Source organism: Manis javanica, chromosome 4, assembly GCF_040802235.1.
Source record: "Manis javanica isolate MJ-LG chromosome 4, MJ_LKY, whole genome shotgun sequence".
In the NCBI taxonomy this organism is placed as follows: domain Eukaryota; kingdom Metazoa; phylum Chordata; class Mammalia; order Pholidota; family Manidae; genus Manis; species Manis javanica.
In genome coordinates this window covers 181,914,690-181,940,410 of record NC_133159.1, presented here as the reverse complement: position 1 = coordinate 181,940,410, position 25,721 = coordinate 181,914,690, and the positions used below count along the sequence as shown (strand labels likewise).

Sequence of the window (25,721 nt, the reverse complement as noted above, 5' to 3'; positions counted from 1 at the left end):
TGTCAGCAGACCCCAGCCTCTGTGTCGTCTGCTGGATCCATGGACATTGAGCAGCTGTGGGGTGAAGGAGATGGACAGATGGCTCATGTCCAGTCCAGACTGGGAAATAGTCAGGGGATGGTGTGGAAATTCCTGGAGCAGCAGACAGAGCTCGAACAAATAGCCTGTTTGAACCATATGTGCTCTGCAGACAGGTGGGCAGCTTTCTCTGAGTGATGTCTGGCGTGCTGAGATGTGACTTTGAGTTTGTATGCCGTCTCAGTTTGGGCAACTCTAGGCAGTGGTCACAGCATTGCCCCCTCTGCCATGGCCGGTGTGGAGCCGTCTGCTGGAGAATGAACTTTGCCCGTTTGGAGAATGACAGTATCGAACTGTCATCTGGTAGATTTTTTGTTGGTGTGATCTGTGTGTTTCGTGGTGTTCCGTTTGTGAGCTCTTTTTTGTGAATTCTCTCCACCTCTTACCTGCCTGTCCTGTAGTTTATGTAGACTTTTCTAATCCTCATTTACAGAAGATGTACAGATAAACCAGCTAGTTGGCCTCTGAGCTCTCAGTTGTGAGAGGAGTAGATGCTTCTGGCTCCATCATCCGACTGCCCAGGTTTCTGTGGCCCTGGTCAGCCTGCTGCGCACTCTGGACCCGGGACTGCGGAGGACCCGTCCAGCCAGTTTTCTCCCTGCCTGTCCTTGGATGTGTGGTCCGCACATGTGGATACTTTCCCTGGAGAATGAGGCTGTAAAGCCAAGCTTTTGACCCTTGGGGTCTCTACACCCTCACACCCCTTTCTTCATCCAACAAATGTTTATTGCAGGGGGTAGTGGGGAGTCAAATGCCATCCATGGCCTGGCTCTGAGGCTGGCTTCAGGTTGTCCCCTGCATCTTAAGCAGTGGGATTTGGTGTGTGCACCCCTTTCTGTGCCCTGCTGCTGCCAGGTGTTGACAAGCAGGAGGCTTTGGGTGGTAGGTGGTGAGAGTGGGAGTGGGACTAGGGTGGCTGCACAGCAGCCATGGAACTGCAGGCCAGGCTGGGGCCCCAGGAGAAGAAGGTGACCCAGTGTCTTGGAGGCCAGGGGAAAGATGCAGGGCAGGTGGGTGGGGAAGACCGGAGAGCCACTCCTGATGCTAGTCCGGGCTCCTTGGGAAGCAGGATCACTGTTAGACCAGGCTTGGGCTGCGCTGTCCCCTTGTCCCCAAGGCCCGGCCCGTGAGCTGCAGAGTGCCCACCATGGGTGAAGCAAGGCCCTGTCCCCACGCCGTGCTGAGGGGGAGGCTAGAGTAGGGGCTCCAGGTGTTTGTATTTGAGACTTGGGGTTAGAGGTTGCGAAGGATTGATGCCTGAAATGGTGTGAGGAGTCGGGGGGCTGACCCGAGGTGAAGAAAGCAGTCAGAATGGGGGGTGGGGGGATCTGGAACAGCAGGCCTGTCTCAGCTCGGGCGGTACCCTGGGGCAGCCCCCATTAGGATGTCATTCTGGGGACCAGTTGAGTCTTTCTGGATGAAGATTGCCATCTCCTGACTTGGTCTTCTTACTTCCAAGAGGACCTTCCTTTTCTTCTCTGCCCAGGATGCAGGTGTGTTCTGGAACTTTCTCTGGTGGAGTATGGTGTACTTTTGGAATGTGCTGTGGATACTCTGCTTGCTTTTGTTGAAGGAAAAGGACTGGGATGGCTGGGAGCAGGGCCACCTCCACGTTTTGTGTCATGTCTAGGGCCATGCTGCCTGACAGCTGTCCTTGAGGAGCTTGGAGCACCTCCTTTTGGTGACAGCATGGCATTGGGCTGCTGTCCACTGTCTGGAGTTCTTAGTTTTTGAAATTCTCAGCTTGACCTTGGTCAGCATTCCATGCAAAGATCTTATCTTGGTTTCCATGATGCAAACGAGCTTTATTGGAGGAACCTGAGATGTTAGTCTCTGCAGAGGGGTCAGACCAGCCAGGAGGGCAGGGGTGACCCCTGAGGCAGAAGCCTTTGCTGCTCACAGCCATCTGCCCCTTCATGGCCTGTGTCACTGGTGTCAGATGCAAAGCTCACTTGCTTTTGGCGACACTGTGCCTCTTCCTAAGTAATTTAAAAGTCATGAGTGCTTTTTGGGTTCATTCATACCAACTGGCCTGTGTGTTCCCTGTTTTCCTTGTTGCCTTGGAAGGCCCTGACTCCCGTGTATGGGAGGAGCAAGGGGCAGGAAGCTGGAGCTGTCCTGTCACATACACCCCTTTCTGGCTGCTCCTCAGAGATTAGAACTGCGCCCTGCCCTTGTCCCACTGGACCATGGGAGGGATGCAGGGTTACCACTGTTAGGTCCTGGAAGGGGCCTTGCCGAGTCAGCTCTTGATCTGTCATCTGCCTGAAGCAGCTGTTGTCAGGAAGGAAGGACAGGCGGGCGGCTCCTCCCCAGCAGGACACGCAGGGTGGCACGCTGGGTGCTGTTACCAGTCCAGTTCCTTGAATGTCTGCCTCAAAGTGGGCAGGCCGGAGAGTGCTCATCTCCTCCCATCCAAGTGTGCCACGCTTGAAAGGATTCTCCAGATTTTCTTCTGAAATCACAAAGAGTGGACATCAAAGCCCTTAGCCAAGTCCCTTGGGATGTGCTGGGCCTGGGCCTGGGGCTGGTGCTGGCCAAGCCCTCTGGCACCTGGGCTCCGTCCCGTGGCCCCTGCTCGTCACAGCTCCTCCTTGGGCAGGCCCCCTTCACGGCTGCCTACTTCCAAAGGACAGGTTTTTTTCTCCTTTCTTCTTTCTTTTAGTGAAAAAAAAACAACCTGCCTATGTCTTTTCCTTGCTTTTTTCTTGTTTTTTGTGATTTCCATTTGTGGAATGGTAGACCTGAAAAAAGCACGAGACCAAAATTTTAAATTACCCTTATGCCCTTGAAACGCCAGGACAATGGATTTTTGTCCAGTTGCCCTTCACAACTTTTATCAGGAACATGTTTGCTGATGTGCCTCTCAGGTTTGGATTGGGCATTAACTTTCTTCTTTTTTTTTTTTTTTTTGAGATGGCATCTCTCATATTTATTGATCAAATGGTTGTTAACAACAATAAAATTCTGTGTAGGGCACTCAATGCACAATCGTTAATCAACCCCAAGCCTAATTCTCAACAGTCTCCAATCTTCTGAAGCATAACGAACATAACTTTCTTCTCTTTTGCACTAGCATTGCACGCCTACGGAAAAGCAGGGAAGATGCTGGTGGAGACCAGGTGTGTGGTGCACCTCTCTGTTCACTTGCAGCTGAGGAGAAGCTCCAGGATTGTCACCAGACAGGCATCGTGTTCCAGATGTGCATTGGCTTATAACTTACAGCATTTTTCTGAAGTGTTACTTGTTAAATAGTTGAAAGTTCAATTTATTGTACCCTTAAAATGATTAGTGTCAAGGCTGAAAACCTTATTTAAGTCTTACTAAGAAAAATATAAAAATGTAAAATTTGGGGAACACAGCCAAATAGGGCTCCTTGGTCATAGTGAATCCCTCAGCACTGTTCCCGAAACTCGGACTCCCCCTACCCTCAAACACTGTTATGTAAAGGTGGTGTTAAATTGGAAAGGTCACGTCTTTCTCTTTGGAGTAAAATTTTATGAGATGAAAAAATTGCCAGGAAATTGTACTTTCAGGTTTCTAAATTAGGGAATTGTAAACTCAAAAGAACAACCCTGTTTGAGAGCAGTTGATTGTTCTTTTAACTTCTCTAGCATCACAGTGCATTTTGGTAGCCCCTGAAAGAACTTTCGGAACCTCCCGTGGAGAGGAACACATAACACCATATAAAGGAAGGTTCAGTGTTGTTCAGTATTCATTCCAAGTAACATAGTGAACCCCATTAGACACACCCAAGTTCTAAAAGCTGTTGCCCATTCGAAATCGAATCTTTGGGTTGACAACCCAGCCTTTGGGTTGTCACGTGTCAGCAGCGACACAGCAGGAACAGGGCTGAGGTTCAGGGCTTCTTCCCCAGACCAGAAGTGCAGTCTAGGCTGGCGCTTGGCTCGGGCGGGGAGGCAGCAGGCTCCTGGTGAAACGCCCTTTCTACTTGCCTGCCTTCCCTGCAGCATGATTGGGCTGATGCTAGGGACCTGCATCGCCTTCTACGTTGTCATCGGTGATTTGGGGTCCAATTTCTTTGCTCGGCTATTTGGTTTCCAGGTAAGGAGGTCCTGGGTGCTCATGGCTGCCTGTGGGCACAGGAGGGCAGGCTGGGAGGAGCTTCTTTCCACCCCAGGCTGGGTTGGGCCCAGGCCCAGCTGCAGGCTCAGACTGACTGGGTGGCCCCTCCAGGTGACTGGCACCTTCCGTGTGCTTCTGCTCTTCACGGTGTCCCTGTGCATCGTGCTCCCACTCAGCCTGCAGAGGAACATGATGGCCTCCATCCAGTCCTTCAGCGCCATGGCCCTCATCTTCTACACTGTGTTCATGTTTGTGGTGAGTGTCAGGCACTTGAGGCTCTGGTCTGGCTCCAGTGGCCTCCTGGGGATGATGGCCAAAGGGCTCAGAGACTAGGAATAGTGCTGGGAGGCCCATGTGAGCCCCTGGGGGCTGGCTGGGTGCCTGGCTCAGGTGTAGCTGCTGGCAGGAGTGGGGGGCTCCAGGGAGGCCAGTAGCTGGCTCCCTGGGAGGCAAAAGTGGGCGCTCCTCATTGGGCAAAGGGTGTTTTACATGGGATCAGTGACCAGAAGTCACAGTGCCAGCGCTCTGTCACAAGGGGCAAGAGGTTTTCTGAATGAGTGTTGACAGCCAGCTGCTCAGGAGGCCCCATTCTTACCAAGTACAGGGCCCCAGGACCTGAGCCCTGGCTGCCCCCTCCTGGGGAGGTGGGAAAGGACTGGTCCTGAGAGAACGGAGCCTGAGAACCTCACAGCACCGGGTGGCTGTCACCAGTGACTGTTACCCCCGCTCTGCAGCTAGCCCAGGCTTGATGGGTCTTTCAGTGGGGCTGGGGGAAGGACCTGCCCAGTTTGGGGGATGGTCCCGGCCTCTGGGGCAGCCAATGTAGGTCTCCTGCCTCCTGCGTGCATGAGTGGGCTTGCCCAGCCCAGAGGGCAGTGAGCCCTGCAGGGTGTAGGACCTGAGCCATCTGCCCGTTCTCCTGTCCAACCCAGCCTGAGCCCAGCAGCCGCGGGTGTCGTTGGCTGATGGTCCCAACCTTTGCCTTCCTGCTGCAGATCGTGCTCTCCTCCCTCAAGCATGGCCTCTTTGGTGGGCAGTGGCTGCAAAGGGTCCGCTATGTCCGCTGGGAGGGTGTCTTCCGCTGCATCCCCATCTTCGGCATGTCCTTTGCCTGCCAGTCGTAAGTACCGCCCATTCCCAAGGGGCTCCGAGATGTGGACGTGTTCTGTGAGGTGGGGGTCTGATGCCGGGAGACAGGGCTGTGGGTTTTCTTTAACTGGATGCTACAGGCCACCCAAGAGTAATGTCTTGTTCCATTGTGACCTCTTCCCCCTCCAAGTTGAAGATAGCTGTTTCTATCCAGAGAGAAGTTGACTTTATCTGGGATATGTTGCCGGCACTGCTGGGTGAGAACCCTGGTTTGCCAAATCCCCACGAGAAGAGTTGGCTGTGGGCAACACAGAACAGCCCGAAACCATCTGATTCACAGAGTCCCAAGCATTTTGCCAGAATTTAGCTGTTCATGTGAGAATATTTAAAAGATTGCACAAACATTGACTTCAGACTGCTGCTGGGACTCTTTCAGAGGCCCGTGTGCATGCATGCAAGTGTGCTTCTCTCTGGCACACAGAGCTCTGTAAATGCAGACCAGGCTATTTTCATAATTCCAGCAACGTTACCCTCTCCACCAAAAGATGAGAGCCAGTGATTTGTGCCCGGTCAGAAGGGTGACCTACGCAAGAGATGTGTAAATCCAGCGTGGGCGGGAAAAGACCATCGTGTGGGGGCTTGGAGCAGGCCCCCGTAGCTCTAGTGGGCATGGATTTTGCCAGTCGTGAACTAACTTGACAGATAAAATTCGTCATACTGCTGTTCACACCCACATGTGAGATCCAAATCATCGTTTCCCACTTACCGTCTCTTGGCAGCTCGGTTCCCGCAGAACCTGCCCCACTCCTGCTGTTTAAAGTCCCCGTTACAGTCGATGACGGAAGTTACATTCTCGTACCGCGTACCTAGTTCCAGTTGTCTTTTTGTCTGTGACTTTGCCTTTTTAAGATGACCCCATGGTTGGGTTCTTGGGTGGTGGTCATGTGGCAGCCAACGTATGTCTGTTGGTTTGGCTCTTAGTTCAGATTATAGGTTCTGGAAGGGTCACGAGCACACCTCTGGTTCTGCTCACAGAGGGTGTCGGACTTGCAGATACACCCACATTCTCCCCACGGAGAGGCTGGTGAGGGGCTGTGCGGCTTGGTGTGGCCAGTTTGCTGGCCTCGCTGCCCCTGAAAGCATCCACATTTGCTGAGGGCGGAGCCGAGCCCTTCCCTCCCACTGGCTGCCCTGCTGTGCGTGCCGGGTGGGGCTCCTTGCTGCAGGGCCTCGGCCTTGCCGGCCCTTTCCGGTCTTCGTAGTAAATGAATACTTGGTGGTGCAGAACCACCGGGTCCTGTGGCCCAGAGAAGCAGCTGAGAGAGCGTGGAGCACAGAGGGCCTAGTTCACTTGGAGGCCTGGGTCTGTGCCGTGGGGCAGGTGAAGAGCATGGACAGGGCTGTGTGTGGAAAGCACCGTCTGACCCAGGTAAACTGAGTCAGGAGGCTCAGTGAGGTGGGTGGTCTGAATGCTCCACAGGGTGTGAGGCGGCACTGCTGTGGGGGCATGTGGCTCCCACCATCGGGGGTTTCTGGGGCATGGGCAGGATTGGAGGGGGCCAGCGCCTCAGCCTTCCCATTCTTTCCCATGACTGAGTGCCAAGCACAGCCTCTCCCCACAGTCCCTGACCCTGTGGCAGGGACTCCTCCCCGTGTGAGTGGGGGGCCGGGTAGGGAAGCCACTGTCCTGGGGTCTGGTGCTCCCCCAAGCTGGCAATCCCTTGGGTGGACCCTGCTCCAGCCCGAGAGCTGGCCAGCACTGAGATGTTCCTTTTCCCCTGTGGACCTCTGTCCTCTTCCTGGGCTACATGGGCATGTGGCTGCCTGCGGTCCTCCATTCAGGCCAAGGGGAGCTGTCCGTGGGTGACCCCTGTGTGCTGCAGGTGCCCTGACACGGGAGTGTGTGTGAGCTGAGGGAAACGGGGTCAGCCTCTACTGCCTGGCCTACCCCACGGCTCCCTGCAACCATGCCCTCATGTCACTTTGTAGAAGCTGGCATGTCCTCTCCTTTTTCTTTCCACATTTTAAAGGTGGTTTTGGAGTTTGGCCCCCTCTTGTGCTTGTCCACTTGCGGGCTGATGATTTCCTGCCCCTCCCAGCTGTGCTCCCGGCTGACTACCTGGCCCCGGCAGCAGGGGAGCCATGTCCGTGAGTGCAGGACACGACAACAGCAAGATGGACAGAGGCCACCTCTCCATGATTTGCTCTTATCACAGAGCTTGTCCCCTGCTTCCTTGTACGGGCACCCCTGACACAGCATCCTCCCCCACCATGCTCGCTGTCTGCCCGCTGCCCTCAGGGACCTGCTGTTTGCTCCCACCCCCCAGCAGTGGTGCACTGCTGGCCGTGGGCCATGGGACAGAAGCCGCTCTTGCCCTACCCATGTTGGCTGTGGTCGCCTGTGCGGAGGCGCTGAGATGGGCGGGCGGCCCGGTCGGCTTATGTTTGTTTAACTTTCTGTTCATTCAACAGCAAGGCTCTGCACCGCTTCCTGCTTCCCCTGTAAACACGGCTGCCCCAACCCAGCCCAGCCCCCCCGGAGCAGTCACGCTCCTGCTTCCGTGGAACAGGCAGCCTTTCATTCTGTGGCACTTCTGAGATGTTTACAGAGAGCGCAGTGGGGAGGGCCCTGAGCACACACCGCGCATCTGTGGCTGTAGTATTGCAAAATCAAGTGTGGTGGGAAGTGTGGGGGTAAAAAGGGTGTCAGCCTCTTGGCCCGGGCCTGAGAATTACGCAGCTGGAGAGGGTGTGTCTTTCTCTGGAATCTGCTTGGTGAAGTCTCTTGTTTTCACACAGCCAGGTCCTGCCCACCTATGACAGCCTGGATGAGCCATCGGTGAAAACCATGAGCTCCATTTTTGCCTCCTCCCTCAACGTGGTCACCACCTTCTACGTCCTGGTAGGTACCTTTCAGGTGTCACTGGCAGTAGTGCCAGTGGGACATGCTTCCGGCCCCTTAGGAATAGACTCGGCTCTTGACCCATGCGGCTTGTCCTTTGCTCTCCCATCCCAGAGCCTGGTGGCCAAGGGGAAGAACCCCAGCAAAGTGCAGGGCTGGCCCTGAGCCTGCTTCTGCCCCGGGGTGTGGGGTCTCCCAGGCCCGGAGCAGCGCCTCCACACAGGGCCGGCCCTGGTGCGCCTCCCACTGCCTTGGCAAGACCTCTGCCAGCTCACTGCAGAGAGGGGCGTGGCCGCTCACCAGCCATGGGAACATGGACAGAACAGAGGATGAAAGCCTCGGGCCCGCTGTGGGCGCTCCCAGCGGCTGCTTCGGCAGGTGTCTCCCCGGTCTCCCTGATGGTCCTGTTTGTGTGCTCATGTTTCAAGTATGGTTGTGAACATGCTAAGACAATAGCTGTTCTCCTGCGCTTGGCGGTGGTCTGTGCAGGTCATCCTCGACACATAGTCTGTGAGGGAGCACCATGCCCCCCGCGGTTCCCTGGTGCAGGTTCTGAACAGATGAAGATGGGCGCTCTGTGGGACATGCTGGGCATCCTGGGGCTTCTTCTGCATGCACACAGCTCTTGGGGTCTGCTGTCCTTGTGGAAAGCCCTGCCCAACCCCCACCTGCAGGCTTAGCTGTCCAGTTATCAAGGGAGGAATTTCATGAGCCAGGCATCCAAGGGACATCACAAGCCTCGGATGTGGCTGAAGCTGCGTGCGAGGCAGCTCACAGGCTGTTTGGGGCCTGCCACACGCTCCCGCCTTGTCCTTCCGCAGGTGGGGTTCTTTGGCTACGTGAGCTTCACGGAGGCCATTGTGGGCAATGTGCTGATGCACTTCCCCTCCAGCCTGGTGACCGAGATGATCCGCGTGGGCTTCATGATGTCGGTGGCCGTGGGCTTCCCCATGATGATCCTGCCCTGCCGGCAGGCCTTGAACACACTGCTTTTCGAACAGCAGGTAAGGTTCTCGAGGCCCTTCAGGTGACATTTTGCTGGGAAATGTTGTTTTCCTGATCTCAGTTATGTTCTCTTCTATCAGGTTTTGCTCATGCTTTGTTTCCTGGGCAGTGGTACAGGGAGCTTTCCCTAGTTAGAAATAAAGAAGCTTCAACTAAAATGAAATCTTTAATTTTTAAAAAACACCAACTTTAGAGAAAAGAGACAGCGCCAGAACAAACAGGGACGCATTCACACAAGGGACATGGAGTCAGGTCCAGGGTCCAAGCAGGCTAGGGCTGTCCCCTCTGAGTTCCCAGCTATGTTGCTGTCATCCTGAAATCAGAGAAGCAGCAGGAAATTGGGGGCTTGCCTCAGCGCAGCCTTGGCGGGGGAGGAGTTGGGGGGAGCCTGCAGGAGCCGCCTCAGTTGGCAGGAGCTGATAGTGGCCTGGTGGGCAGGTGGGCTCTATTCTCTATGTTTGTGTAACTAACTGCAAATTTTAACGGTTTGACAAGAGCTGTCTGAGCCGTGAGAGAGGCTGAGTGTCCCTCACTGTCATGTGCAGGCACGGCGCTGCTTAGTCCTTTTACAAGTCTTCAAATGTGCGGGTTGGAACCAAAAGCTTCCCAGGCTCCCTGTTGTTGAGAGGAACAGAAGGTGCCCGTGTACTAGCTTGTGCACAGGACCTGGGGGTCTTGGAGCCCATGGGCCCTCGGCATTTTTCCTGTGGCAGGGTCCCACGTCCTGCTCCGAGGCCTTGAGCCTGGTCCGTGGCATCCGCCAGGACTCGTGGTGGCCACACAAGTTCTGCCCGAACTGCTTAGGCCTCAGGGCCGGGGGACGTGGTCCAAGAGCTCTAGGTGACAGGCCAACAGCCAGACTGGGAGGGTGGCTCCTGGGCTCTGAAATAGCCAGGACGGGGCTTGCCTGTCCACCACCAGAGACAGTGCCTCATGCCAGAGGCTGGGCCCTAAGGGACGGGCAGCCCCTACTCAGGCGCCACTGCGGCGTGGTTCAGCGCCTTGTCCCTTGGGGAGGGGGCCAGCTTACCTGGCTGTGGTCTCCTCCTTGATGGCCTGGCCCAGCCTCTGCCCTGTGGGCTGCTGACTGCCATCGTTCACTCTTTGATGCGAGCATGCACTTTGTATCTGAACAGTGTTTGTTTCTGCACATGATACATTTTTATCATTTTTTAAATTGGAAAATCCACAGTGGCATTAAAGGAAATGTTAAACCAAGAGAGAATATTCACGGGTGTCCCTTCATTCCCCCATGGACGACCTGGCGTTTGTGTCTGTTTCACAGAGTTCCTCTCACTGTGTTTTCTCCCATCTTTGTCTCCATGGAAATCCACAGCGTCTGCGCTGCGCTCTCTGCTCTCTCAGCTTTCATGAGATGTTCTGTTTGCGGCTGGTCTTTCACCCTTGACCCACTGGGTAACTTCCCATGACCTCCTCCTCTCCTCTAGGGGAACTGGGTAAATTCTAGTGCAGGAGTCCCTGGGTTAAAAAGGGAGCCTGTGAAAGCCCTCCTTGCAAGACTGGGTATGAGCCATCATCCTGACGTTGATCAGAAATTCTGGCTCCAGCGCCCTTAGCCCACCCTGAGAAAGCCACCTGTGTAAAAGCCTGTTTGGGAAATTAGGTGCTTTGAAAATATGGTTCTGGAAGGTTCTGAAGCCTCACTTGAGTGTTTTCCCAGCCCAGGAATTGTAATCACGGTCGGCCTCTTATGTACCTGACACTGTTCCAGAAGCTTCAGTGCTGTCTTCACAGCCTGACAAGGTGCTTCTGATATCCCCATGTTTATAGGCACAGAGGACCAGGGACTTTGGGTTTGGTCACTCTACAGCGTGTCCTCCTCTGGTCTTCTTCCCGGGCTGTGCGTCACGCATCTGCCAGAGGGAAGGACAGCTAGCATGTGTGGGTGTAGTGGGGGGCTGTCTGCTGCACGCTGACACCGTGGGTGCCGTCCTCTGTGCCACGTGGCACTTGCTCCAAAAGAAAGACGGAAGGATCGCTGATAACCTTTGGGATGAGGGCGCAGCACTCACCCCTGTGCAGGCTCCAGGGGCAGCTCACACTGGGGTTGCTTGGCCGCATCTCACTGTGCGCACAGGGTTCTCCTGCTGGCCTCCCATGTGCTCCCAGGGGCGTTGGCAGAGCCCTGGAGGGCTTGCTTACAGGAGCCCGGTAGAGGGCAGTCCTTTCAAAACCTGTGTGTTTGTTTTTCTTTCTCGCAGCAGAAAGATGGGACCTTTGCGGCTGGAGGCTACATGCCCCCTCTGCGGTTCAAAGTGCTCACCCTCTCGGTTGTGTTTGGAACAATGGTCGGAGGAATCATGATCCCAAACGGTGAGCAGGGGGGCTGCCCCGGTGACCGCCCACCACCGGTCCTTCCCACTGCCCTGCTCTTCTCCATCTTTGCTGTTACGTGTCAGGACCTAGGCTGTCCCCACCTTGAGTCCCAACATTCAACCAAGACCCCTCGAATCTCCTGCCATCCTCTCTGGTCTCCTTAAAATGTCTAGAAGCTCTCAGGTGATTTTTTCTTTGGTGCCCTGAGAAAGGCATGGGACACCTGAGCAGCTGACCCTGGGCAGCAAGCTGTGCAGAGACACAGGCCCGGTGCCTGTGAAGCAGCTCTGTCCTTCCTGTGGACACACCACCAGGGGAGGAGATGAAGGCTCTGGGCCTGTTCCCGGCAGCCAGAGCGAGCTTGTCAGCAGGCCTTGAGGGGAGCCTGCAGGTGTCCTCCCCAGGGAGCAGCCCCGGGGCCTCCGCACTCCAGGCCGTGGCTTCTGTGCACAGCCCAGGACAGTCCTGCTTGATCAGGTGCCCCCCTGGCTGTTCCCAGGACTCGCACTGTGCTGTGCTCGTGGGAGACACTCACCCCCACTGCCTCGTAGGACGTGGCATCCCCATGTTTGCAGAGGAGGAAAGGCTGGCTGCCACCACCCGGGGATGGAGTGGTGTTGGTTCTGTTTTGCTGGTGAGGAAACCAAGGCAATAGAACTTGGCCAAGATGCCACAGCTGGAAAGGGCACCCCCGGGCTCACACGGGCTGACCCCACACTGTCCTCTACCCCTAGGTGTCTTGTGGGCACAGAGGGCTGGGCTCCTCGCTAAAGTTTGGAGGCAGGTGTAGCTAGGCCTCAGACAGGGCCAGCCCACCTGGGTCTGCGCTCACTGCTTATTGCCACTCTTGTCCCAGTGGAGACGGTCCTGGGCCTCACGGGCGCCACAATGGGGAGCCTCATCTGCTTCATCTGCCCGGCGCTGATTCACAAAAAGATACACAAGAATGCGCTCTCCTCCCAGGTGAGTGCTGCCTGCGTGCGGCGCCTCGGGTGGGGCGTGGGGGAGGCCGTGCTCTCGGGTAGGCGCTGGGGGCCAACTGGGAGCTTCTTAGCACTTGGTCCCAAAGGCCTGGGAAACTCGGGGTTCAGCCAAGGCGAGGGGTCTTTGCACTGTGGGGCCACCCTGTGTGCATGGGTATGCATACGTGTGTGTGTGTGCACTTGGTGGGGGGTTTCAGGGCCTAACATGTGGTGTCACCCCAACTTACTTGTCTGAGGGCCAAATACTGAACAGCTCTCAGCTTTCCCCAAATGTGTGGCCGGGTGGTGACTGGATAACTGTGTGTGTGCTCACACTCCACATCCCTCCCCACTTCTGTCCCCCTTCTCAGCCTCCCACTGTCTTGCTAGGGACTGTCTCTGATGGAGCCACCCCTCCAGTCTTGCGCTGTTGCAGAGACAGTCATGACAGGTGTCTGTGCGCAGCTTTGTGATGGATTTGAGGGTGAATCATAGGAATCTTTCTGGAAATGGAATCCCCAGGTCAGCGCGTGTGGCCGTGGAGGCCCTTGCCCGGTGTCCATGAGGAGTTCCACCGCTGACACTGCATGGCTGAGCACAGGCCTCTTTCCCCATCATCAGCCTGCGGTGGAAACTCTACTTTCCTTGTGTTGAGAAGCCACTGTGTTTCTTTTTCTGTGATCTGTCCATGCTTTCCGCCCACCGTTTATGAATTATTGACCTTTTCCTTATTGATATATCTGGTACACTTTCTAGAAGTCTAATGTGCACACAGCAAAGCACGTAGTCTCACATGCAACTTGATGAATGAACGCAGCCATGGAACCACTGTCCAGGGCAGCCATAGAACATTCTAGCACCCAAAGCTCCCTTGGGGGTGCCTCACAGTCTTCCCTCCCCAGAGGTTTCTGCTTGGCCCTCTTCCCACGCTCTGCAGTAGTTTTGCCTGTCCATCACGGTGGTGGAAACGGTCCTATGCATCTGGTCTCCTTACTGAGCCTCGTGTGAGGTCACCTGTGTTATGGCAGGGGGAGATAGCCTGCCCCTTCTCACCGCTGTGTGGCATCCACTGTCCCCCGGGGCAGACAGCATCCTCCGCTTTTGGTGCACGTGTGTGTGTCTCTGTGGGCGTTTCACATAGGCAGGGAATTGCCAGGGGTTATGTCTGCCCAACCTTAGTAGATTCTGCCAGACTTTTTCTGATTTTCCAAACCTGTGCTTAGGCACCATGTTAGAATTTCAGTTGCCTTTACTCTCCTGTCCCTCGTGCACACTGCATGTTGGTTTTCATTTGTGATTCCCAGTGGCTGATGACGTGGAGCACCTCCATGTTCTCGGCCGGTGCTGCCTTCCTGTTTGGATGCAGCTCATGTCCTGCCCGTTTTTTGTCTATTGGGTTGTCTGACTTTTTCTTACTGATCTGTGCACTTTTTTCAGAGGTTCTCAATAGGAGTCTTTTTTCAGAAATATATATAGCCAATGTCTTTTCATACTCTAAGCTGCCTTTTCACTTTTGTAATGATACTTTTTGATCAGATGTTTTTAATTTTACTGTAGTTCATTCATTGATCTTCGTTTGCAGGGGGCTTTTTATGTACCATTTAGGACATTTTTGCTTATTCCAAGGCCCTGAAGGTAGTCTCCTATCCTGTATTCCTGAGGCCTTTCATTTCATCTTCGACTTATAGATCTGCCCTCCATCTGGGATTGGGCGGCATGAGGCGGGGTGAAGGTTTGTCTCTGTGTGGTTCTCTGGTTGGTCAGCATCCTCCTTGCTGGCAGCTTCTTAATGAGTCCTGATGTCAGGCAGCAGAGTCCTCCGACTTCATTCTTCTAAAAGGTGGTCTTTCTTATTGTTGGCCCTTTCTTTGCATTTCCAACTAAATTTTATAACTGACTTATCAGCTTCCTCCAAACAGCCTTGTTGCATTTCGATTGGGGTTGCAGCAAAGTATAGGCTGAAGAATTGACACTGTCATTCAGTTCATAAGTTCCTAATTTCCCTTGTTATCTCTTCTTCCCTCTGTGGCTTATTCAGGTTTCCAAACTTTGGGGGATTTTCTAGTAATCTCCCAGTGTGACTGGAGAATCACTGAAGGATTCTAGTTCTTTGACGTTTCTGAGCATCGCTCGGAGGCACAGAGCGCGGTCCGTTCCGCCAGGCACGCCGGCCGCACAGTCTGCGGTTGTTGGGTGTGATGTGTTGTGAGTGGTTAGGTCTGGCTTATCCACTGCATTTTCAGATTTTACCTGTTCTTACTGATGTTTTTTAATCTTATTATCAGTTAGAATGGTATGACAAATCCCACCGTATTACAGATTTATTTCTCCTTTTAGTTCTAGCAATTTTTAGTTTTTATTTTGAAACTGTGTTATTAGAACATACAGTTTCATGATGGTTATATCTTGTTAAACTGATCCTTTTTCTTGTGAAGTGTCCTTTGGAAGTGCCTCTCTTCCTAAAGTCGGCCTTGTCTGAGGTAGTGTAGCCAACCCAGCTTTGTTTTGTGTTTATATTTGCACTCTTTAGTCTTTCTTACCTTTTCTCGTTTGATCTCTCCATGCCTTATATTTACTGTGTATATGATGAATAATGGTGTATAGTTGGCTTTCATTCTATTTTGTTTTTGTCCAGTTTGTTAACAGATATTTAAGACTATATGCAGTTGATGTAATTACTGATTCAGGGGATTAATGCTTCTGTCTTAGTTTTTGTTTTTTATTATTCCCTCTGTGCTTTTTTTTTTCTTTCTTGCCTTTTGAATAAATCAAGCATTTTAAATGTTTATTTTTTATTTCTCTGTTAGCTTTTGTACACTTCTGTTCTAGTGGTTATACAAGGCAGTTTAGTATGAATTCTTGGTTTATTAGAGTTGACTGTAAATTAGTTTTTTTTAACCACTTCTCAGACAGGGCAAGTATCCCACAATATTTTAACTCCATTTACTTCCTCTGGTCCTTGGTGCTATTGTTTTTTTCTGTTGTATTGGCATAGCTTGGTGTAATTTAGACACCACCCAATCATTATTGTTGTTTCAATAGTCAGTATTTAGTCATTGATCCTTCGTAGCTGCTTGGTTTTCCGTCACTTGGTCGCATCTCCTAGTGTGCTTGGTAGTTTGTGGACATTGTGTTTGAGAAATCAGAGAGGTCTGGATGATTCTTCATGCCACAGACAGGGTACACAGAGGCCTGTGTCTGGCTGGGCAAGTCTGTTTCTGGATTCCCCTCACTCCTAGGGTAGCCCTTCCAGGCTCAGTGAAATGCCATCGCCCTCAGATTGCTAAATTCCCCGCTTACCTTTCATCCTCAGCAGCTGATCTCTCCACCGTCCTGGGGCTGGTCGCTGGCCTGCACCTCAGGAGACCCACACACAGAACATGGGCACCCTTCTCTGAGGCCTCCTGTCTTCCAGGACAGTGGTCCTCAAGTTCTGCCCCCCCCCCTTACCCCTGCTGCCTGCCTGTGCATCCTGTGGCCTCGGGCCCTGGCCCTGCCACCTTGTGCCCTGACCACTGGTCAGAAGGAGCCCGGACTCACGGGGCCCCCACTCTCACCTCTGGGGTCTCAGTGGCTGAGGTTGTTCGCTGGTGTCTTCAGTTGGGTGGGTTTAGTGGGGCAGAGGAACTCTTCATAATGTGAGGAAATTTACCAGATTCCAAGTGTTTACCCCCATTCATTAAGTCCCAGTGTTTTAGACTCTCTTTTTGGAAAAAATGTCATCGTTAGAAAGACCTTCCTGTTGCAAAGTTACTTTAAAAAACTCCCCCCTCAGTTATCCTTGAGTATTTTCATGACTGCATTCTTTCATTTAAATCTTTGATCATCCGCATTTTATTTCGCTGTGAAAACAAACAAAAGCAGGTGCCCAAAGTGTTTCAGGGCCGCCAGTTGTCAGGACGCTGTTCATCCGCCGCTGATACGGAATGTTACTGCTTTCATGTGTTAAGTTCTGTATGCATCAGGACTAGTTTGGGACATATCTTTTAAATTCCTGGCTGGCCTGTCCAGTCGTGCAGCCCCCACACTGCTTTGATTACCACGGCTTTGCAGTAGTGCTCCCCGCACTGTGACGTGTCGCTCAGAAAACATTTTAATCTAATCCCACTTCTTCACGTTTATTCATAGTGTTTCTGGATGTTTTTGGTCATTAATTTTCCCATGTGAATGTTTGAATCAGCTGACCTGACTTAGCAAAAACAAATGCATCCTTTTGTTTTTTGGTCTAATTGGAATTTGTTGAAGCTGCAGGTTGACTCAGAAAGAGTCGTGTCTGGCTCCCCTGCGGTGTCTTGCCGGCCCCCCTGTGCAGTGAGAGGGCGCAGTGCCCCGTCAGGCCATCCCCTCTTCCTCTCTCCCTGCCTCCTAGTGCCACACCTGCTGGCCTTGTCTGTGCTGCCGGCCCTCCCACCGCCTTTCCTGCCTGGAGGCACGGAGGGAGGCTGCAGGCTTTCGTGTCAACTTTTTACCCATTTACCGTGCTGAACGCTTACGGTGTCTCCTGATAATCCCCTTTACCTTGCCAGTTGTCAGGATTTTGCTCTCTCTCGCCTTGCGTTGCCTCGTACCTCCAGCCATGGCGCTGGCAGGGTGAGGGGCCAGCTTCCAGCATTCAGCCTGGAACGTGTTGAGCCTAATGCTGGCATTTGGCTTCGTGTATAGAAATGGATGTGCGCATCCACACACCTCCACGTGTATGCAGATGTAAACACACATAGGGTAGCGTTAGAGAAGCATTTGTGCCCTTTTAAAATATCTACAAAATATGTTGAATTGCATTATCTACTTTTTGGCCATGCTTGGAGAAGACAGTAAAGTGCCTCCCTCTGACTTAGTGTCCTGGCAAATCACATCGCGAGTCACATCGCAAGTCAGCTCTAGAATGGACCATCTGACTGTGATGTACTTTCATATGCGCTGCTGTGTTTTATTTCCAAACTTGTAGCTGTAATGTTTTGAGGAAGATGAATCTTCCCAGGATGCTGTGGGAAGCATGGCTGGAGTTTGGTGTGCATGGGCCTGGAGGGCACCAGGTTGGTGTGTCTGGGCTCCAGCTGCTGCCCCCATAGAAGGCAGACCCGGAGGCCCGGAGTCCACTTGCCCAGCCCGTCTGAACACTCCTTAGCATGGCAAGCTTGTTCCTGGCCATGGACTTTGAGCAAAGCCAGAAAAGGTGGGTGGGCATGGGTCATGGGCACGTTGGGGCTGGGCTGGGCAGGATGAGAAAGGACTGTTCTGAGAAATGCCCCAAGAAGAATAAGCAAGAGCCGTGGAGACAACTGGCCCTCTGTGAATCAGAAGAAGCCTTAGCTACCGTCACATGCTCCTCCTGTACCTTGAGAGTCAGATTGGATGGTCCCTCCAGCCCTGACCTACAATCCGGTCTGCCCCCGGATTGGTGTGCTGTGGCCTGGCAGCCAGCAGGGGGAGCGGAGCCACTGGCCGCCGGGAGAATAGGCCGAGCCCCAAGTCCGGCTGGGGTGCTGAGGGCACAGCCTGAGCCTGCCCAGCGTGCACCATTCTCGCAGCAGCCTGGAGGCCCACCCTGTGCTCCTGAAAGACATAAACATGCACCGTGACTTGCAGGCAAGTGAGCCGCCAGCGGGTTGGCCTCCTGACCTTGCCAGAGCACGCTACCTGAGGCCCTCAGGGCTGGGGTCTGCGTGGGGCCAGGTGTCTGTCAGACTGCGGCTGCACTGACCTGGAGACACGAATCAGGATGCTGGCAGCAGGGTGACTGGGCCTGCCTCCAGGTGTGTGTTTCCGTGCTGAGGTGCAGAACTGGACTCGTGTTCTGTCCAGGCAGCCTGGCGTGCTGCTCATGGACATGACCATGTCCATCCCCACATGTACGCTTCCCTCTGCTTTTGAGTCAGAGCCTCTGGCACACCTGAGGCCACACTCACAGCTCACCCTGGGCCCTGGTTTAACCAAGCCTGGGGTGACACGTCATGGCGTGTTTGCGTTTCTCCCCACGGCAGCCCTGCCTCCCCATTAAGGAGGATGAAAGCCAGCAGGGGTCCCTGAAGTGAGCCGGCACACCAGCCATGCTCGTCCCTCAGCCCATTTCAGAGCAGCTCTTTGGGTTTGTAGAGAGAGTACCTGGAGGGCGCACGCCAAAGGGCAGGCCTCAGGGCCTCAGAGGTGAGATGCGCCCAGGCCCAGACTGGCTCCACGACTGGCGGGCACAGCACTCGGCTCCTTCCAGGACCCACACCGCTTCCTTATTCAGGACTTTGGACATGATCAGCCCTGTGTGTGCACACCAGCAGTCAGCCTTCCAAACCTGGGCAGTAGAATAGGAGCCTGGGAGCTCTGGCCCTCCCCCGATGCCCCAGGTCTGAGCTGGCGGGCCTGCAGCTGGCACATTGTTGTCATGGCTGCCTCTGCAACTTGGGTGGTTCCTGAGTTCTTTCCAAGTGCCCAGCTCACCTAGAGTGTCTGACGCTGCCACGTGGGCCATATTCGTGCTCCCACACGGGCTCTGATTGACTCTGGCTTCCCAGCGTGTTCCTGCTTGTAGACTGATGTCACTGCCTGGGCCATCACCTGTGGAACAAGGCCTGCTCGGTGTCCAGCAGGAAGGACCCACAGCGTCCTCCTGACACCTGTGGGGCACTCACCCTAGAGCTCTGGCTTCCTGCCTGGGGTACTCATTTGTCTGTGGTAGTTCTTCCGAGTTGAGGGCGACAGTGGGAAGCTTAGATGTGCAATCTGCTACGAGGGTCAGCTGACCAGTGGGCCACTCACACAGTCAGTGGCAGTCCGCTGGTGAGTGCTCCGCAGAGCCCCGGGGTGGCTTGCGAGCCAGGTGTGTCAAGACAAGTGGGGTCCTGGCACAGGTGGGGTGGGGACTGCTTCGGGGTAGGAGAGGGTTGGTGGGGTCTTTGTGGACGGGGTGGGCCAAAGGAAATGCTCCACAAGTGCGGGTGCTCCACAAGCGTCTGGGCCATGGCGGTGGCCGGAGTGTGCATGGCACCTGGGGGGCCTGGTCCATTTTCTGGAACTTCCTGGTGCTGTGTAGGCACTTCGTGAATCGATCTTAAGTTGATGCTCTCCGGACTTCTCCAGGAAGCTTGCTGTCTCCTAGCGTTGACAGAGTTGACGTTTCTTATTTTGCATGCAATTTTGTCTGTTAAGCCAGAAATCTGAGGGTTGAGATAAATCATTCAGTTACGGATGAAATGTCTGTTGCTTGTCAGTCTCCCATGAAAATATGATATTCCCATAAAAATAACCAGACATAAACTGACCAACCAAATATCTTCTTCTTTGTGTCAAAACTACTTTCAGGGCCACGCACATCATGGCTGGGGGTGTATGGGGGTTCCGCTCCTGCCCCCAGGTGTGGTGAAGCTCAGGCGCTGTCCTCAGTGTCCCCTGGACCTTGCCCCCAGCCGGTGGCAGAACAGGGCAGGGCCTCTCTGTTTCCCTTTGAAGTATGTAAGGACTCTCGCTCGGGTCTTGTGAGTACCCCCTCCGCGCGGCTGGAGTCCAGGTCAGGAGGTGGGTTTTTGTTGCTCCTGAGCAAGGTCATTTCTGCCATCAGCTGGAGGCAGTTGGAGGCAAACATACAATGAAAAAGATTTAAAGTTTCTTTCTTTTAAAATTTCTTAAAAGTACTTTGGTTACCTCCAGACACCATTACTGCCACACAAATTTTTCCTTCATGGTAAGAAGCTGATCTTAGGGCACACAGCTGACGCTGGGCTTACACACACTTTAAGAAAATAATTTGGGGCAGGGGCTCTTGACCCTGAGCTGTGCATTTTAGAGTCTGCAGACGGTGCTTGGACCTCAGGGGCACAAATCAGTGAGGACCCCACATGCACTTTGGGCAGCGCTGCTGGTACCTGATCATGGCCAGCTGATGGGCACTGCTGGGGGGTTCCACGAGTCACAGGCTCTGTGCCCAGGCCTCCTAAGCCGTGGCTGACCCCAGGCGCCTTTGCAAGTGTAGCGCCAGTGCAGTGTCTGCAGAGTGGCAGTGAAGGAAGGAGACTTGCAGCTGACCCATCTGCTTGGTCAGTGCCCACCTTCCTCTCTTCCTGGGGAAATCTCTCTTCTCCAATTGTGTTGGATAATTTTGAAAGTGTCAATGTGCCTTTCAAAAAAGGGTTTGAGTTGTGGCTCTGAGACTGCATGGAAGGGCGGGGTGGGCCCCAGCTCTTCAGGCAGGCAACCTCCTGGCCCTTCCTGCACACTCTGCAGAGCCAGGGTTCTGCTCCCTGGGGAGGGCCAGGCCGGGCCGGGCCGGGCCTCAGCACCCCCATGGCGGCAGCATCTGTCGTGTGTGTCCTGAAGTGGCAGCAGCGCAGGAGACAGAGTTGCGTAGCTCGGGGTTTGTTGTGCTGCACGCCTGGGCAGCATTCCGTCTCAAGAGAGTCGGGGCTGGGCAAGGCCCCCGACAGTCACCGGGAGCCCCAACGGGCAGCCACGGTGGAGGAGGGTGAGGAGCCACCTCCCCTGTCTGCTCCTGGCCGCACTGGGCATGTTGGCTCACTGGGTGGTGCTGGGAGATAGGTCATTTGTCACGGGGCTGTGAGGGGCTGGGCACTCAGTGCCTAGGCCCTGTACACAGCTTCTGGGTGAATGGGTGGCCTGCAAGGGTCCCTGCAGGTTGGGCAGTTGCCCCAAGACTTGCTCTTCTAGCAGAAGCTGTCAAGGGCCCACCCTCTGCAGCCATCGGTGCTGGTGGGTCCAGCCACCAGGCTACCTGGGAGACCTGTCAGTGGAATGAGTTTCTGCCAGTCAGTGGGCACCTCTCTGCCAGTGCTCCTGCCCTCAGGCCCCCTTGGGCTACCGGGCACCACTCCCATCGCCAGCATGCTCCAGCTTGTTAGCCTGAGGCTTCAGTCCTGGCACTCAGTTGGAGACCACTGTCTCCTGGCCATCGGTGTGGGGGACAGGCAGGCAGGACTGTGGCCTGTGTGTGGTTTGCAGCCTGGCCCCTCCTGCCTCACCAAGGCGGCTTTGTGCCCATGTGCTGCCCCCTCCCTGGGAAGGGCAGAGCATGAAACATTGTGACCCTCTGCTCCCAGGTCTTTGTCTCGTGCAGGTGGTGCTCTGGGTCGGCCTGGGCATCCTGGTGGTCAGCACACATACTACCCTGTCTGTGAATGAGGAGATCCCAGTGGACTTGGCAAAGGAAGTTCCGGGTGGCCAGCTTGGAGAAGCCGACAGTGCAGTGAAGGCAGAGGCAGCCCGGCTGCCAGGTATGTGGCTCTCAGGCACCCACACAGCCCCCCAGCCCACAGCCTTCTCAGGGCACCCAGTTGTGTGACCTCGGGGTCATGGGGACACAGGTGGTGCTTCCCAGGTTGTCTCGCCTACCCAGCTGCCTCTGTCGTTTGTGTGATGGAGTGGGGCATGGGGTCTCCAGGGGCTGGTGGGCCACCTGCATGCAGGGGACAACTGTGGACAGTGGACACAGCCCGGCGGAGCGTGCAGTGCCCACCATTCAGTGCTCTAATATGTAAGTACATTTGTGGGTGTCGCTTACATTTGTTTGTTTTGAGGATGTAAATTTTGATCCGGGTTTCATCTGCACAAAGTGCGGGCCACCCCTCAGTTTTGCCTCCTGTTTCATGGTCTTTCTTACCTGTTGACTGCTTGCTGAGTGTGGTGACCCACACCCACTCGTAGCTGCAGTGCTGTGGTCCCATGGCTCCATCTGTGGTCATGCCCACAGAGTGCAGAGTGGTTTCTGGGGTACAGCAGGGGCTCCCTTGTGTCTGGGGATGGCTGGGGAGAGAAGAGGCTTTTCAGGGCCTGTGGCCTGTGCAGCATTGACGGGAGGGCTGCAGGGGAGGCCCTGGCATGCATTGAGGTCACCAGGCCGCCCGCCTGGCAGGCCCCTCTGGGCATGTGCTGTTTGCTGGTGGGATTCACGTGCCTTTTGATGGTGACGGCTACAGAGTGCCTGTTCTGGGTGGAAGCCCAGGCTCCCCACCAGCCTGACAAAAGAAAAGGTCCAGAAGGCTGGTGGGAGAGGCAGACGTGCCCCAGGTACTTGCTGGGACTGCACCACCAGCAACGGGGGCACATGGCCCTCGGATTTGTTGCCATCTCCATCCTGTGCTTGGAAAGCCCTGGCCAGCCTCTGCACCCACACAGACCTTGCTGAGGGAGAAATTCTCTTCTCAGAGAGCCCTGTGCTTAGCCCACTCTCTCTGCCTGCTGGGATAGTGGTGGCTGGAGAGGAGATTCTCCCTGTGGGGTTCTCTGCAGAGGGGACCCCAGGAGTACCAGGGTCTGCCAGAGAAATAGGTCAGAGTGGTCAGAAGCTGCCTGGGTGCCCACGCTGAGTTGCGTGGATTTGGTAACTTGTCCACCTGAAGAGATGTGGATGTGTGCCCACCCGTTGACAGCCCCGCTGGGGCCTCCCCTCGGGCACGCAGGCCTGTGCATGTGGGGCCCTGGCAGAGCTGGACTCAGGTACCCGCTTCCATCTCAGGCGGTGGCAGGCCTGTTGGCCATGGGTTTCTTGGTGCTGGGCAGCAGTTCCCGCAGCGCCGTGTGGCCTGCAGTCCGCTGCCAGTGTGAGCAGCTGCATCCTGTCGTGGAGGCGGGGCCTGCTCACCTGGAGCCCTCGGCGGCCACATCTGGTTTCCATTTCTTCCACGAGACTGTAACAAAACACATGGCCCCTCTCGGAACACATGCTGGATGTTTGTAGCGCGGTCTCCGTTTCTCTCGCCCCCAGCCTCCCCTGTAATTGATGGGTTGCCTGCAGCAGAGCTGGGCCCACAGGGGCCTTCGCTGTGTGCCCCATCCAGCCTCTGCCCGCTGTCATGTGAGCGGGTTTCTTTGGTGTCTTTGATGTCACAGAGGCCTAAACGGTACTGACTGTCCTCAGAGCCCCCGAGGCAGCCCTGGGACTGATAGGAGTCCTGCCCCTGCCCCCTGCCAGCACGTGTGAGCCCCACACAGGGCCCTGCCTGCTCAGAGCACAGAGCCAGAGTGCCTGTGAGGCGACCAGCGGTTGCTGAGGCTTGCGAAGGCCCATGAGGCAATTATCCGTTATAAAGGCTAATTAGGCCGTTTATCTGGTGTTTGATAGTGCCCTCGGGGTCTGCCAGGGCTGCCAGATTTTGTGACACTTTCTGCTCCCTCCTTTGAACGCGGCCGTGTGCCCTTCCTTCCTTAACTTCCCTGTGCCTGCACCCCTGTCTCATGATGTCAGGAAGCAGCCTTGGTCCCCACCCAGCCGTGCTTCTGCTCCCTGCAAAGAAGAGGACGGGCAGGACAGGCTTCCAAGCGCCCGGCTGGAGAGAGCGCCAGGCCTTCAGGGGCATGGGAGGCAGGCCTGCAGGTGGCAGCGTCTGTGTGTGCCTATGCAGCTGGCAGATGGTGGCCATAGGCCTGGGCGGGAGCCCACCACTGCCCCCTCTGCTCCTGCATCACCTCTCCTGAGGATCTGCCCCAGGGCCGTGCACACCAGCTGCGCATGCACACAAACAAGAACATGTCCTAACTCCTGCAGCAGATGTAGGGAGCCGCGCCTCCCAGCCTCTGCCCCCTCTCCTCGCCTCAGAGAGCAGCCTGGCCAGCAGCCCCTGTGCCCTGTTGGGAGGGGCTGCCACCTGTCTCTGCTGTGCCACAGGCCTCCTGCCTCTGGAGGCTTCTCGTGTCAGGATGCAGCAGTGAGCTCATTTCACCAGCCCAGCCGAGACAACTGCAGCCGGACTTGGAAGGGCCCCTCGGTGGCAGGGAGGGGGCGCTGCCTCCATGATGCGCCCTGAGGAACCCGGGCTCACCCTTGTGGGTCCTGCACCCCCACACTGGCCTCCACCTGCTGTCCTGGGCAGATGCACCTGTTGGCGGAAGCGTGAGGAGTGAATCAGACTTGTGCCACCTGGCCGGGACACTCAGATCCAAGGAGCTCAGATCCAAGGAGCTGTTGGGATTCCCCATACTGGGAAAGATGAGCAACCATAATAGCCAAGGTTTCCCCTGCCAGCCATGCCAAGAAGAGTGGGTTCAACAGAGCCTTAGCAAGTGACCCTTCCCCATGGCAACACCAAGGGCAGGGGCTTCAAAGGAAAGGCAGGAATCAGATTATCAGCAGTGTCACCAAAAACCAGGGCCTGGCCTCTTAAAGGATTCTCAGTGGGCCATCTTGCTGTGCAGGGACATGGCCCTGGGGTCCTGCATGTCCCTCGAACTTGGGGTTCTCTGGTTGACAGGAACTCCACTGTGTGACTCAGGTGTAATCTTAAAAGTCACTTTATTTTGGTGCTTAGCAGTCTGAGATGACTGCTTCCACCTTTAATGATCGCAAGACATAGGGAGGGACTGGTCGATGCTGGTGACCAGCAGAGCACACCTCAGACGTGGCAGAGCCTGGCCCTGTCTTCTGCAGTGGAAATCCTCCTCAAATGCAGAGTTCCTCGTGGTGGTGGACTGGACTGCTCTGGGTCTCACACCCCGAGACTGCTGGGCATCCCCAGTTCCAAGGACGGAGCCCAGCACTGCGGGTGTTGGTGGTCTTTGGTCCCGTGTCCCTGAGCCAGAACTGCAGCGCCACTTGGTGCCCACACTGGACACAGGAAAGGAAAGTGATGGGCAACCGTCCACTAGCCTGTCTTGGGGCTCTAGCCTGAAGGCCTTGGTGGGAGGCTGTGCACGTCCCTTGTCACCATGCAGTGCCAGTCTGAGTGTGGAGGAGGGCCACTGAAACCTCGGACTGCCCCGTGGAGTGAAGCATAAACAAGGAGCTTTCCTGGGCTGGCTGCCTGGCCAGTGGTCACTGGAGAAGGAGGGTGGGCCACCCTGAGGGTGTAAGGTGGGCTGCCGCCAGGCATGGGAAGCCCCTGGGAGCCAGGATTGGGAGCCGCTGGGCCCACCCTCTGCCAGCTGCCCAGGGGAGTTGGGGCACCAGAGCCCTGACTCCAAGCAGTAACATTCAGATGTGGGTGCCCAGCCTTCGCCAGCGGGTACTGCCCACCAGCCCTCAGGGCAACTTTGTTTGCAACCTGCCCTTGCCTCACAATGGGAAGCCAAGCAGGCAGGCAGAGCACGCTGATTTTAGCCTCTAATCCTGAAGCTTTGTGTTAGTTTCAGAGCAGCCACGAGGTGTTACTGGCAGAGGCTCTGAAGAAGAGCTGTGGAAAGGGCAGGACAGCTGCGGGCAGGCAGCCCAGGCCTCTTCCCCTGCCCGGCTGTGAAGCTTGGGCCCACAGATGGTTAAGACTTGCCCGTGCCCACGGTGCCTTCGGAGGGCCCTCGAGGGTGACCACGCCGCAGCCGTCCTGGGCAGA

At 55.3% G+C, this 25,721-nt stretch overlaps 1 protein-coding gene across 12 annotated transcripts in view; it reads left to right on the top strand.

Annotated features, from left to right (window-relative positions):
- SLC38A10 (solute carrier family 38 member 10) overlaps window positions 1-25,721 on the top strand; it is a 39,005-nt gene that overhangs the window by 5,067 nt on the left and 8,217 nt on the right. For 8 of the 12 annotated variants that reach the window (XM_073236083.1, XM_073236084.1, XM_073236082.1 and 5 more), the window contains 9 exons: window positions 3,155-3,200; window positions 4,050-4,143; window positions 4,276-4,419; window positions 5,160-5,284; window positions 8,053-8,155; window positions 8,977-9,159; window positions 11,383-11,494; window positions 12,354-12,460; window positions 21,518-21,674. In XM_073236083.1, coding sequence (XP_073092184.1) covers window positions 3,155-3,200; window positions 4,050-4,143; window positions 4,276-4,419; window positions 5,160-5,284; window positions 8,053-8,155; window positions 8,977-9,159; window positions 11,383-11,494; window positions 12,354-12,460; window positions 21,518-21,674 — 1,071 coding nt within the window. Of the gene's footprint in view, window positions 1-3,154; window positions 3,201-3,258; window positions 3,281-4,049; window positions 4,144-4,275; window positions 4,420-5,159; window positions 5,285-5,468; window positions 6,683-8,052; window positions 8,156-8,976; window positions 9,160-11,382; window positions 11,495-12,353; window positions 12,461-21,500; window positions 21,675-25,721 lie in introns of those variants that run through there. The other 4 variants (XM_073236080.1, XM_073236086.1, XM_073236087.1 and 1 more) reach the window with 4 other exon arrangements.